This window comes from Salvia splendens, chromosome 1 (genome assembly GCF_004379255.2).
Source record: "Salvia splendens isolate huo1 chromosome 1, SspV2, whole genome shotgun sequence".
NCBI lineage: Eukaryota > Viridiplantae > Streptophyta > Magnoliopsida > Lamiales > Lamiaceae > Salvia > Salvia splendens.
In genome coordinates this window covers 6,434,328-6,447,856 of record NC_056032.1, presented here as the reverse complement: position 1 = coordinate 6,447,856, position 13,529 = coordinate 6,434,328, and the positions used below count along the sequence as shown (strand labels likewise).

At 40.7% G+C, this 13,529-nt stretch overlaps 2 protein-coding genes across 2 annotated transcripts; one reads left to right on the top strand and one right to left on the bottom strand.

The window, feature by feature from the left end:
• The first annotated feature begins 366 nt into the window (after positions 1 to 366).
• On the top strand, positions 367 to 3,227 carry LOC121794913. The gene is made up of 2 exons (XM_042193313.1): positions 367 to 769; positions 2,673 to 3,227. Exons 1-2 carry the CDS (start codon positions 533 to 535, stop codon positions 2,904 to 2,906), a joined length of 471 nt encoding a protein of 156 aa, XP_042049247.1. The 5' UTR covers positions 367 to 532; the 3' UTR covers positions 2,907 to 3,227.
• A 224-nt stretch (positions 3,228 to 3,451) lies between these two features.
• Positions 3,452 to 9,436, bottom strand: LOC121810466 (protein S-acyltransferase 8-like). Its single transcript, XM_042211232.1, has 5 exons — positions 9,051 to 9,436; positions 6,950 to 7,135; positions 5,372 to 5,677; positions 5,010 to 5,243; positions 3,452 to 4,364 (listed from the first exon to the last, which is right to left on the bottom strand). The coding sequence occupies exons 1-5, from the start codon at positions 9,087 to 9,089 to the stop codon at positions 3,885 to 3,887; spliced, it is 1,245 nt and encodes a 414-aa protein (XP_042067166.1). The 5' UTR covers positions 9,090 to 9,436; the 3' UTR covers positions 3,452 to 3,884.
• Between the last annotated feature and the right edge of the window lie 4,093 nt (positions 9,437 to 13,529).

Below are 13,529 nucleotides of genomic sequence, written 5' to 3'. Positions count from 1 at the left end.
CGGCGACGGGGAATCCGAGGAATGAGAAGTCGGTTTTTATTTTAATAATGTAATTTTTTTTAGTGATTAGGTATTTTTTTATAATGAAGTATGTTTTAAAAAAAAAAAAATTGTTGCATTTTTTCCGTATTCGTGTCGACTATTTAATTCCGTAAATTTCTTACTTCCGGAAATTGTTTAATTTGTGAATTTGTGAATTTTTTTAATTGTGGGAAGTCCTTCGGGATGTCTTTGGGGATGTCCGCCACTGTGCAGTGAGAATTCCTTATGACATGGCAGTGCAGTAGGAAGTCCGTATGACGTGGCATGAGGGAGGGTTTTTGGGAATGCCGTCACTGAGGGCGTTTTTCTCGATTTTGTTTCATCAATAAATTTATCGAATTCCTGATTTTCAGCGCATATTGGCATCATCGATTCATCGTCAACATACCTAAACCTCTTGAAATTGTAGCTGTCTGCAATTTAATTTTTGAGCCCTAAATCAGTTCCATTGCAGAATTTTGGGTTGTATATATGTATTTGAGTGGAGATTATGGGTTTGTTTAAGAAAATCGTGGGGTTGTTTGGGTTAGCGAAAGACGAAGACCAGCAGCACCGCGACGGCGACGCTGCTCTGCCTCCCTTCTCCGTCCCATCCGCCGCGGCAGCTACTGCTTCAGCTCACCATCTCCCTCGCAGAGGGTTCAGTGTTCCTGTTCAGGTCCCCGTCGAGCGGGGCCCGCCCCCTCCTCTTCTCGTGTTTTGCCCTTCCGGAGATGGTGGAGTTCAGGTATGCTTTGCTAGGTATTATTGCATTTTTTAAAATTTGCTGAATTTACGCTTTGGCATCGCTGATTAGGTGGGAATTTTGTTTTGGCTAAGTTGATAGGGTTTGACTATTGTCGTCGAAAATTGAGGTTTGTAGATCTGATGAGTGATCAATCTATGGCCTGCAATTTGCAAGTTTGTTGATTTTTGACTAGTTTTCTTATAACAATTAGATGATGAGAGCTACGATTTTGTGAATCTAGTGGACTTGCCTAAAATGTGTTTGTCGTAGTGGGGACTGTGGAATCATTATGATTCATGAGCTACAGTTCCAGAGTGCACTCTGCATCAAGTAGAAGAAAGATGTGGAGAAAAGATTGCTGGGAATTTAATTATGATAAGTTTCTGACTACAGCGTGGTTCGTCAATGTGGTGATCAGTTTGATACTGTGCTTGAGTTGAATGCCATGTTCCCGACTTGTCTCTCTGTGTGTGTGGTTTCCAATTCAAATCAGAATCTTTAAGTTGTGTTATAGAGTTGGGCATTTGGCTCTGTTAATGCTTTAGCTAACAAGGGTTCTGTTAAGTCTACAACTGAGCAGATATGAGTTTTTTTAGAGAAGGAGATGGATACCGTTACAAAAATAAAATATTTAGATGCTAATTTCTCTATAAGTCTTTCTAATATCCAAACAAGTTGCATGGGTGGAGGAAGAGCTACTCAGGATGATGGTGCCAGAAGGAGAGCTGATAGGTTAAACTTCAATTTGTTCTTGTGCCCATTACCCATTAGGTAGAGGAAATCAAATGTTGATCTTTATATATCACTTCTTAGTGGACCCTCCAGCTTTTTCGTTCCTTGGAGAAATGCGGAATCCCATGGTTTCTGTACTTCATTAAACACACATGTATGATCCTCTAGAGTCTTGCTTGCAGAACTTGTTACGTTTGTTTTTTTTAACTACATCCATGTTAAGACTTTCCTTTCTTATTTTTGCTTTCTTTGAGCATGGAATTTTTATGGCTTTTGATTGCGGATGTGAACGATTAGTCATATATATGTATGGCTGATATAATTTGGAATACCTACTGGAAACTGGTCTTGTATTTGAATACCATGTATACTCTTTTTTCTCGACGAAGAAGAAAATAGAGCTTCATTTTTAGAAACTCTTGGTAGGAGTTATGTAATTTCTATACTAATTAAAACTTTAGAAGGTAAATTGTAGCATAAACTGAAGAGAACTTTCTTTTGCAAGAGCAACTACAAATGGAGAGTATATGAACATCGTGGTCTGGTTGCTAGTATAGTAGTAATATTCCAAGACCTGCATGCATATCTTTCTTAGTCAATTCAAAATGAGTTTTGGTGTTTTTCATTCTCATGTCTAGATATGTGTACTTCCTTGCTTAATGATCAAGTAGACAATGATGAGGTAGTAAGTTTGGTGCTTAAAGAGTGCGTGTAAAATTGTGATTCTTAATCACATATTGGGTTAAACATGCATTTGATTACTTGAAACTTAAAACACACCTATAGAGATGAATGTTGACTAGTTGAGCTCACAACCTGCTTACTATACCTCACATGTTTGTGATATCAAGCTCCAGTCGAGCTTACTCTATGTAAATTGTGATATCAAGCTCCAGACGGCTTAGATCTGGGCTGATTAGCTTTGCAGCTCTCATTGCTTGGTTTAATGCCTGTAGTTGCACAAACTATGTAAATTGTGATATGATTTCCTTGTTTCTCTTATTTACTGCTACTAGATGCTGATTCTTCCTTATCTTCCATTGCTATATAACTAAGATTTATATCATGTGCGTATACCACTGCTAAGAAATTACTGTGGTATCACTTTTGTCTTTACTGGTGTCAGTAAATTTCTGCATCTCTCTCCTTAACTACGTTCCTTATTGCTCAGGGCTTGAGGTGGTATACGAGGCGCCTTAGAATAGATGAAGATGGAGATGTTGCAGATGAGTTCCTTGATGAAGTGCCCCCAGAAACGTCAAGTGTGGAAGTGCTTGATAGCCCTGCACCAAGGTTTGAAGTGAAGTGCAGCACGAAACCGGCCAAAGTGAGGAAATTAGCATTGCTACCTAACGGTAAAATTCAACATCTCGTGGAGCACCAAGGCAGGCTGGAGTGGCTGTAAGTGACCTCTGAGAAAGGCATCAATTACACTTCGAGATTGGTTTCCATATTATTCATGTTGATCCGAGTTTTCTTAACACTAACTGTGCCATGATTCCTTAAGAAAGATATAAGGGACTTCTGTGTATCACAATTCTTCTTCAATATTGTCGTTCCAATCACATTCATCGATTGAGGAATGTGCAAAAGACACAACAGTCCTCTGCTGTATCATCAAAAGTTCTTTTGCACAACGCCAAATTGTTACATATACAGGATATTGTGATCATGTTGTTCGACTCTCGTCTCATTTCTTGTCTTGTGTTTGATTTGTTCTGCTAAATGTGTTTGTAGAGCTGGATGTTTATGCCGATCAAAGCTTGAACCCAACGGAATAAACGATGAAATGAGTAAAACCCATGTAAATTTCAATGAAGAGACAAATGAAACACCAGAAAACTTTAATATTGTCAGGAAATGGTATTTTTGGTGCAGTTTCAAGAATTGGTATTAATGTTAAGTATTTCTCATGTTTAATATTTTACTGCTGCAAAATAACGCAATGCATTTAACCAAATCATCTCGATTTACAACTGAAAATAGTTGATACAATGTTGACCGTGGTAAAGCCTTGAAGTAAATATCTAGCCCAATCTATGTAAAAAAAGTTAATTACACAAAGAGTACCGATTCATAAAACCCACACGACTACAGACACCAAATAGGATTGTTTGGGGAAAATACAAAAGTAAGAAACCTTCACATTTTTCATAATAATAATAAAAAAAAGGGTAAAGATTAGATTGGTCCAAGAAGGAGCAAGAGATGAATGGTAGCACAAATCATAGCCTAAACAGGTAGTAAAAATGGATCATCTCGGCCTTGGATTGAATATAAGATGGCATTTTTCTTCAAATATCAAAATGCAAAGAGGAATATCCTTCGAATTTGCAAGTTTACCGCTTTATGTCCGGTGCCCGTCTACTGCACTTCAGCACACTCACTGGAATGCTTCTTTCGGAGTAACAAAGCTTCCCTCGTTTCCAATTTCCCAGTTACCACTTTGCCCCCAACTTGTGCGTCGCGTTGTTTCTAATTGCACGGCAGGGGGCCGTCTGTTAGAACCCAACACAGAATCTACTTCAGATAAATTGTGATGGGGCACATCGCTTCCTCTACTACGAATGTCTGCTTCAATGTCTTCAATGTTATGACGCTGCGAGATCTTCAAAAGATCTCCACCAATGTCTAAATCATCTTCCACCTTCATACGTCGGTCATCTCCCGTTTCCTCTGGCTCAGCATTGTCCCTTGAAGTAGCCATCGGTGGCCTCTGGGATTCCTCCTGCACCAAAGCTCGGAAGTTGTTCTTTGAAGGCTTCACCTTTGTACAAAATACTTCGAAAAAGTTGTTTAAGCAACCACGATTATAGACATTGATCCTGCTGTCAGCTCTGTACCGGAAGTTCTCATAGGTTGTCTGCAGCGAAAAACCCAACTTGTATTAATCTGAAATATTTGCCCAATGCAAATTTCAATAATAAGACTACAGATTCTCTGTATTTATAGCTATCATCCAATTCATCTTTCCAAAACAGAATTTTTAAGTAATGAAATGGATTATAAGGCACACATATGGCACCAAGCATTTTCAGCAACTGATGTACGGAATCCGTAGATTGGGTTTTAAGAATATGTATAAAAGCTATTACTCCCCCTCCCATCAACATTAGATGTACCCTCCAACTCAAATCGATCTAGTGGAGCAAATAAAGATTACCCCAAAGTCCAAACCGTTACTACATGGCTGCAACAATATGCTGCATGCACCCTTTTTCCTCCTAGCTTGTTTTCTACCAATCGAACATTAACTGAGAAAGCATATTTTCTTTTCTGCCTCAAAATCTAACCACTGGGAGATGATGCCTAACAAATAACCCTAAATAGGCTCTCTCAAGTTCTATTTCGGTATTTCCTCAAAATATAATCCGCAAAGTGTCAGAAAGCAAGTGAAAGGACCACACTTATAAGATCAGCGTTAGAAGATCTTTGTCGAGTTTCAAATGATGATATTACAGTAGAAACAAGAAACTGAATCTCAGAATGTTAAAAATTGGAAGCAAACCTGATTAGTGCTTATTAGATAAAGGTGAAATCCAGTCAGCCCACCGACAAACCATAATGATATGAAACAGTAACCCATCAGAACCACGGATGCAGGAGATTCCTTCATTGCCTTCCACACAGTACCTTTATGATCATCCATCAAAACCTTGACATAGAAAGCTGATATTGAAAACACATAGATGCAAAGAAGCGCTGCCGAGGAAACGAAACAGAAGAAATAACGGTAGTTTCGCTGCACATTCAGTTGAAGAAAGGGAAAAAAAGAACAAGTTAGGCCTGATTAGCTGCAATGTTAGAGATAAAACAAATTCAGAGAAAGGAAGGGAAGATAGGAAAACCAATTTGAAGAAGATATCTTACCATTCCTATGCACTGGCCTACCCAAGGGCAGTGATGATCAAAACGCTCGACACAATTATTGCAAATCGAGCAGTGTGAACAACGAGGAGGACGATATAACATACAAGTATCACAATATTTAACTCTGACAGGGAGCCCATTGACCATTACTTCTTTGGTTCGTGGGAACTGGAGGCTTGGTGTCTGCCTTCCGCCAACCTCCACTGATGCAGAATTATCATAACGAATATCTTCTTGTGGAGGATGTAAATTGCGTGGCACAATTCCGGGGTCTCGGGATGATGTTAGAAACAACAAGACTAGCACCTATATTAATCAATATAAGATAATCATAAGCCACAAAAATATTGCAATAGTTCTCTTTGGATAATCATATTGATCAAAAATGAAATATTGAAGATAAAATGGTATAGGTGATCAGTAAAATATAAAAGATAACCACATTACTTGCTACCATAGAAATAGTGAGAAGAGTAAACGAAGTTCAGCCACCTAATATGGGCATAAGTCCATGTAAATAAATCAAAGAACCATAAAAGAAGCTACTTCTATGCATTCAAACAGGCTCCTTCCGAACTGCCATATAGCCATGTGATAAGGTAATAAATTTAGGTTAACAAAGGAAATATCTCAAGACAATATATTTCAAAGGTTATTGGTTGCCATTGCAGCAAAAAGAATGTGTAGGCACCAAGTAGATAATACTCCCTCCGTCCATGAAAAATAGTCTCATTTTTCTATTTTGGGGTGTCCACAAAATACTCATTTCAAAATGGAAGTTTCTCCCCCATTCTTTACCCACTTTTTTCTCCTCTCTCATCATTCACTTTTTCTCCTTCTCTCTTACTTTACCAATTTCTCATTAAAATCAGTGTCGTCCACGTATGAGACAGAGGGAGTACTACTTAGCATGCTCACAATTCACATGTATATGTATAATTGTATATCTATGTATTTCGTACAAGCTCGCACTTAGATAATAAGCATATAACAATAAGGTGCTGTGTATTTCTGGTGCTACAATAAGACTGTTAAAAGTAAGTGGAGCTTTTGGTACAATAAGCCTCTAGCCCCTAGCATCTGTGATACACAAAAGATCAAGATACCCTGATACCAAACCCCATGTTTCAATAGAGAAGAGCATCATAATTTTAAGAGCATCGAAACCATAAGCAATGCCTTGGATCAAATATCAGAATCACAGAAACTGAGAGTACTGTCCAGGTATCCTAGAAATTTATACAGGGAGTTGTAATGCAACAGTGTAGTTATTTGACAGGGTTAAGATCGTATTCATTTAGTGGATCATTTTTCAGATAAATTATAAACCATATCTTCAAAACTTAATGGTCGAACACCAGTCTATATCATAATGCTGTTTTTTTACAGCAAAGAGCAATCCCATATTTAATTAGCAATTCTGATTAGGATGAACAGGGCCGACAAATTATCATATACTAACAGAAAAACCACCATCACAGATTATAAACCAAAATGCAGGAGGATGCATCCATTAGCAAACAATTTAGGAATTCCCATAATATTTACTAAATAACCAGGAGAGATATAGGGACTAACATGAATGGAGAAGACTATAGCAGCTACAATGATTGCGTATCCTGCATTATAGGATGAGAATTGATGCCGAAGATGTCTTGCAACAAAAACACAAAAGATAACGACAGGGGCGATGATCAACAATAAGGTGACAAGCAGTGATTTGGCATCAGGGCCGAAAATCAACCTCCCACACAGAAAAAAGATCTGCAGAAGATGCACATTAAATATGTTATCTACAAGTAAAGTAACATACACTACCAAATATGCTAACATTTCCAATATGAAATCCTCATAGTCAATGAGGAAGGATGACACTTTTCCATCATTTTTCAACACAAATGTAACCTTACGTCACATACAAGTTCATTATAGAAGTTCTGACCCTGTATGAAGGTAATAATTTGCACAGACAGTTTGGTAGATAAAAATCAGAAATAAATCTTACTACATCCCATATCATATGCTTCAATGGATATCTCTTGTTTCTGTTTAGTCCTATTCATTCTAGAAGTTGCTTTCAAAGATTTGTTTAAAACAGTATAGTGTGTCATTACCACAGGCAGACTGTTTCATAAGTGTGCAAAGGCATGCATAAGATATTTACCAACAATCTGTGTCAGTGATATATATCAATATATGCACCAAAACTTAGTCAATCACAATGAAATGATAACAAAAGTCTAATGTGACAATGAATAATCCGGTGCAATAGATTTGGCCCAAATATTTAGTTCCAGTGTAGAGATTTTGCACCAACTGTCAAAAGCCACCGGCATTATAAATCAACTTTCTTTTTCTATTAAGAAAGTGAAGCGCACAGTGGAAATACTTACACATGACTGCAAAGTCCGTACTTAAGCAATAGTACTATTTCAAAGATCTGAGGAGCAAACTTTGATATTACAGAATATGACGCTCAAAAAGAAGTCTCATACATAAAAAACAAAATAATGTTTTATGTTACAGGTACTAAAAGCCCTATTTAACATTATATCTCTTGTCCTTAGCAAGCAAATTGGCATTCCATAATATCAGACCAAGCATGAGTCACGGAAGATCTTTATTCTGATAGGTACATCGTGAAGGTATAAGAGCTACTTAGGGCAGATAGATTACTATAGATTTCATCATCATCAATTGGTAACCAAAAACACAAACTCCGCAAGCCTTCAGTGTAATTTTTATCTCATGAGGGGGCGTTTACATTGATTGATAAGATAGATTGATAAAATATACGATTGAGTATTTGAAGGATAAGATGATCAAACAAGCTTTAAAATTAAGCAATCCATCAAAATAAACAGAGGATTAGCTAGGATTATTTTTATTAATCCATCACATCACTCAAAGTAAACAACCGCTGGAGATATAAGATTAATATTAAAGCATGGTACTGATTACTTGTATCTTAATTGTTCATTATCTTGCACAAACACCGAAATGGTTTAATTTTATGTGAATTTAAGGGGCATACCATAAACATGACCTATAGAGACAGTCATGTAATAGAGAGCAGTTAAACCACATAGTTTCACTACTAGTTAAAACATTCACTTGATCCATCTCGAAAAGTAGACCGTGCCACCGTGGAGACACAGAAATCATCAAACCATGTACCTATGGATGCTGAAGAAAAAATAACTATCCTTGAGTCCTTACAATTGAGAATTGTAACACGAGAACGGGAAAGTGGAAAAGATTCAACTATTTACATCTCTACATGTATCCTCACACAATCAATCAAAGATTCAAAAGTGCATAACTCAGTAGCACAACAATGTCAAATCAAGTACACCATAACTGCAAGATCAGTAATAGATGCCAAATAATTTCACCAAATACAAAAAAAACAAGAAATCCTCTTAATATTCTAATAGATGCCAAATAATCACTTCATTTAAACAAACAACTTAAAAAGAGCAGCAGAAAAGCAACGAAACAAACGTAAATTTGAAGCCAAAAATAATTGGCTTGAGAACCAAGAATGGAAACAAATAACCCTAATTTTAGCATGCCATCAGCTATCAAGCTAAGCTGAAAAAGAAAACCTCCCACAAAATTAAACAGGCGCCCAAAAAATTAAACTCAAGAAAATGAGAAAAAACGGAAGAAATCTCACATTGTTACCCTTCCATACTTGGTGCACGCGCTTAGCCATTCAGCACAAAAGGTACTAAAAAAGAACCCAGAAAACAATACGACGCCGTTTTCTTGCTCTGCTCATCGAATCGAAGATTACAAACTTGGACACTCTGCTCATCTCACAGAAACGGTGAGAGTGATCAATTGTCTGCTCCCACCGTTTTCTTGCTCTTTGTTCTTGTGCGTAATAATTAGAGGAGGTTGAATTTGAAAATGCAGCGACTTTAATATGGGGTTTTTTTAGGGATTTTGAATAGTTGAGGGGTCTTCGTCTTCGTCTTCGTCTTCGCACTTCTGATCTGTGAGGTTTTGGAGTTTTCAGTCTGCGAACTCAATTTTACTGTATTTTTTTATTTTTGGAATGTTTTTGGGGAAATGAGTTCTTTATTTTTTTCATTTTTAATTTGAATTACCTAAGACCATCCAGTACGCGTCTCACCGGCGTCTCGCGTCTCGTCCCGGCGAGACGGGACGCCGGTGAGACGCGTAGTGGATGGTCTTAGGTAAGTCAAATTAAAAAGGAAAAAAATACGGCGAGACGGGACGCCGGCGCGACGCGTTGCAGCCTCTATCTCGTCCCGTCTCGTCCCGCGTCTCGTCCCAGCGAGCCACGAGACGGGCTGTCTCGCCACGCGCCGAGGCGACGTGGAGCAACCCGGCGTCGTGCGTGACGCCCACTCGCCGGCCCGCGAGTGGGCGTCGTCACGTGCTGACGCAATAAATTTTTTTTTTAAAAAAATTCGAATTTAAATAAAAAAAAAATTGTAACGGTAATAATACCTTTTTTTTGTGTTTTTATATAATTTTTTTGATTTTTTATTAATTTTTTTACTCTATAAATACTCCTAAACTCATCCTCATTTTACACACAACTACACATCTATTCTTCCTATCATCTAAATTTTCTCTCAAATTTTCTCTCAAATTTTCATAAACCAACTCAAGATGTCCGGCGATCCAAGCCCCTTGGCCTAGCGGTAGAGGGTGCTGGATACCGCGTCCATCCTGGAGGTCTCGAGTTCGAACCCTGGGTGGCGTAATTTGTCTTTCCTCCTTGTTATAGGAGTTGATTTGTAATTTTCTCCTTCATATATATGATATAAATATATGAAGTTAATTTTTAAAAAAAAAAAAAAAAAAAAAAAAACTCAAGATGTCCGGCGACGGCAACTACGGCGGTTCCGGCTCCGGCGGGTGGGATCTCAACGCGTTCGGCGATTGGGAGACCATGATCAACACATTGGGCGGTTCGTCAACCCCTGGGACTCAGGGTTCGGCGACGCCGGGGGGTACCAACCACCAAATTTTGACCTTGATGCATATGTCCGTCCCTCCGTCACGCGGTATTCGCAGGGATTATCCCAGATCCGGGAGGATTTTCCCGGTGGCACTGGCGGTGGAGGTGGCACTGGCGGTGGAGGTGGCCGAGGCGGTGGAGGTGGCACTGGCGGTGTACAACCCCAGGCGGGCGAGGACGAGGAAGAAGAAGAAGAAGAAGAGGATCTTGGCCGGCATCCGTACAGCAACTTCGAAACGATGGCGGTGTACAACGCCTGGATCACGGTCTCGTACGATCCCATCGTCGGGAATCAACAAACCCGGAAGTGTTTCTGGGAAAAGGTCTGCGAGGTCTACCACCAGATAAAGCCGAAAGGCTCCCGCAAGCGCAAAGTTAAAATGCTCCGCTCTCACTTTGACCGAGTCGACCGACAGATCAAAAAATTCTGCGGCATCTACTCGACTGAAGAGGCGCGCTACCAAAGCGGCGCGACGGCCACCGACATTTTGACGTCCGCTTTGCGCGCCTACTACCAGGACGAGGGTCATCAATTCAGATTTGTTGATGTTTGGCAGGCCGTCAAGGACGAGGAACGGTGGGCCGGAGGTTTCCGCTCCAGCTCGGGCTCAACCTCGAAGCGCACGAAGCATACGGCGAGTGGCCAATACTCGTCTGGTGGTGCGTCTGGTGGTGACACCGATGGCATCAGCCAACCTGAGGCTGAATCCCGGGAGTTTGCGGGTACGGTCGGCGATGCTGGAGGATCCGCGCGTGGGCGCCGTCGGCCGCAAGGGACGAAGGCGGCGAAAGTGGCTAGAGCAAGGAAGGGCCGAGGCGAATCAAGCCAGCCGGCCTCGGGCTCGCGAGGAGGCTCGGACACACTTATGGTGGCGTACATGACCGCCACAATGGCGGACACTTCCCACTTCTCGTACGCCCAATTCACGGCCTGGTGGAACGGAATTGTTACTATGGCAGCACAACTTGACCTTCCGACACCCCCCCTAAACCTCGACCGCCTCCAGAGGATGATTCGCTGGCGGAGTAGTTTTTTTTATTTTGTGTGTTTTTTTATTTTGTGTCTTTTTTATTTTGTGTGTTTATTTAGTTTGTGTGTTTTTTAATAAAGTGTTGTTTTTAATAAAGTGTGTTTGTTTAAATTGAATTGGGTAGAAAAAAAATTCTAAATGAAATTGAATGAATAGTAATTAAGGGACGGTATAAAGACGGTTAAGAGACGGAGCGTTGCAGGTTCCGTCCTTTAGTTAAGGGATGGAGGAAAAAAGGACAGTGGGGCACTCAAATAGTGCTCAAATAGTAGTTAAGAGACGGTTTAAGGGACGGTATAGAGACAGCGTAGTGGATGGCCTAAATCAATACACTTTTTTATGGAATTTTGTGTCACTAAGAGCATCCACATCGGCGAGCTGCATCTCGTCTGTCCGTCCATGCCAGCGACGCGGCACCGCTGTCCGCCGCTGCGCTCTTGCCGCGGGTACGGTGCTGCTCGATGCATCGAGCACGTCCGTGCCAGCGAGCAGCATACGTGGCAGACGGTGATTGGCCAGCGGCATAGCCGTTGGCAATTTGATTTTTTTTAAAAAAAAATCAGATTTTAATTAAAAAATTCGATTAAAAATAAAAAAAATATTTTCCCACTTCCCAAAAAATTATATCCGTTTCTACCCACTTTTAATTTATTTTTCAATTTTTTCCCCCTAAAAATTCACATTTTCATCTATAAATACCCTCACTTTCACACCAAAAAATTCACACCACACTACACAATTCTCATCTACATTCTCTCATTTCCATTCTCAATTCTCAATCTTTCTTCCACTCCTACAACATAACAATGTCCGGCCACGGCGATCACCCACCGGCTCCACGGTTGGAACCTCTAGTGGTTCGGTTCACAACTGTTTCCTAGTCCGGAAATGGAATATTCAACCCCTCCTCAAACCCAAGGTTCGGAAGTTTCGGGTGGCTACCGGCCTTACCCGATCGACGACCAAGATGTCCCCGAAGGGCAATACGGGTGGACACCCGAGCTTAGAGCGAGGTCGAGCAGCCCTTCCCAAACTCCGACTCCCCCTACTCGCGGGGTCCGCACAACGTACACTTCGGCGGAGATGGAACAATTGTTCAAAGCGTTCTTGTCAATCTCCGAAGATCCGGAGGTTGGCACGAACCAATCCGGCGATCATTATTGGTGGCGCATCTGTCGCCGGTACAATGAAAACCGGCTGGCTGGAACAATCGAGCGCAACGAGAGTATGGTGCGCAACGCCATATACAGAGCCAATGAAAAAATCCAAAAGTTCCAGGGGTATTACCTCCAGGAAGAGCGGTCGGCGGGGAGCGGCCAGAGCGAGGTCGACATCATCAGTTCCGCCTTGTCGGCCTACCAATCCATGAACTACAAGTCGTTCAAGTACCTCAACATTTGGCAGGAGACGCGGTCGCATCCGAAGTATAGGGGAGGCGTAACATCCTTCTCTAGCGGCTCCTCCAAATGGTCAAGGTCTGTATCCCTATCCGACGCCGGCTCCGAAGACGTGACTAGCCAACTTGTCAGAGCTAACTTGAGTAGCCCCGACGCCGGCCCGAGCAGTTCCCAACGCCGACCGCAAGGAAGGAAGAAGGCGGCGGCCAACCGCCGTCGCGCCGCGACTCCATCCTCCCCCGATCCCGAACCTGCTCCCGTTCCCGCTCCCTATGTGCCACCTCAATCCCCCACCAACTCGTTGTGGGGGTTTTGGCCCAACTCAATTTGGTCGATAGGTCAAATATGACCCCCGAGCAACTTCGATCGCATGTGGCGATGATACGAGGTCTTCAAAGAACGTTGGGGGTATTGCCGGACGATGACTAGTCTTCCCCGAATGTAATTTTTACGCTTAAATTGTGTAATTTTTATTTTTTAGTAGCTTAATTATGTAATTTTCATTTTTTAGGATTTTAATTATGTAATTTTTATTTTTTTTTGGATTTTAATTATGTAATTTTTATTTTTTAGGAATTTGATTATGTAATTTTTAGTTTTATTGTAATTTGTAATATTATTTCGGGTATTTTTAATGAATTTAATTTTGTTGAAATATTTTTATTTAAATTGAATAATAGAATGGTGTGACCCTTGTGCTCGTCCTTGCGGAAGAGCACGGATGTGAGTGT

Coding starts and splice junctions, on each gene's coding strand:
- LOC121794913 (XM_042193313.1), top strand. CDS start 533: ATGGGTTTGTTTAAGAAAATCGTGGGGTTGTTTGGGTTAGCGAAAGAC. Junction 770..2,672: donor CCGGAGATGGTGGAGTTCAG/GTATGCTTTGCT, acceptor CTTATTGCTCAG/GGCTTGAGGTGGTATACGAG.
- LOC121810466 (XM_042211232.1), bottom strand. CDS start 9,089: ATGGCTAAGCGCGTGCACCAAGTATGGAAGGGTAACAAT. Junction 7,136..9,050: donor AAGTATGGAAGGGTAACAAT/GTGAGATTTCTT, acceptor CATCTTCTGCAG/ATCTTTTTTCTGTGTGGGAG. Junction 5,244..5,371: donor TAGGCCAGTGCATAGGAATG/GTAAGATATCTT, acceptor CTGAATGTGCAG/CGAAACTACCGTTATTTCTT.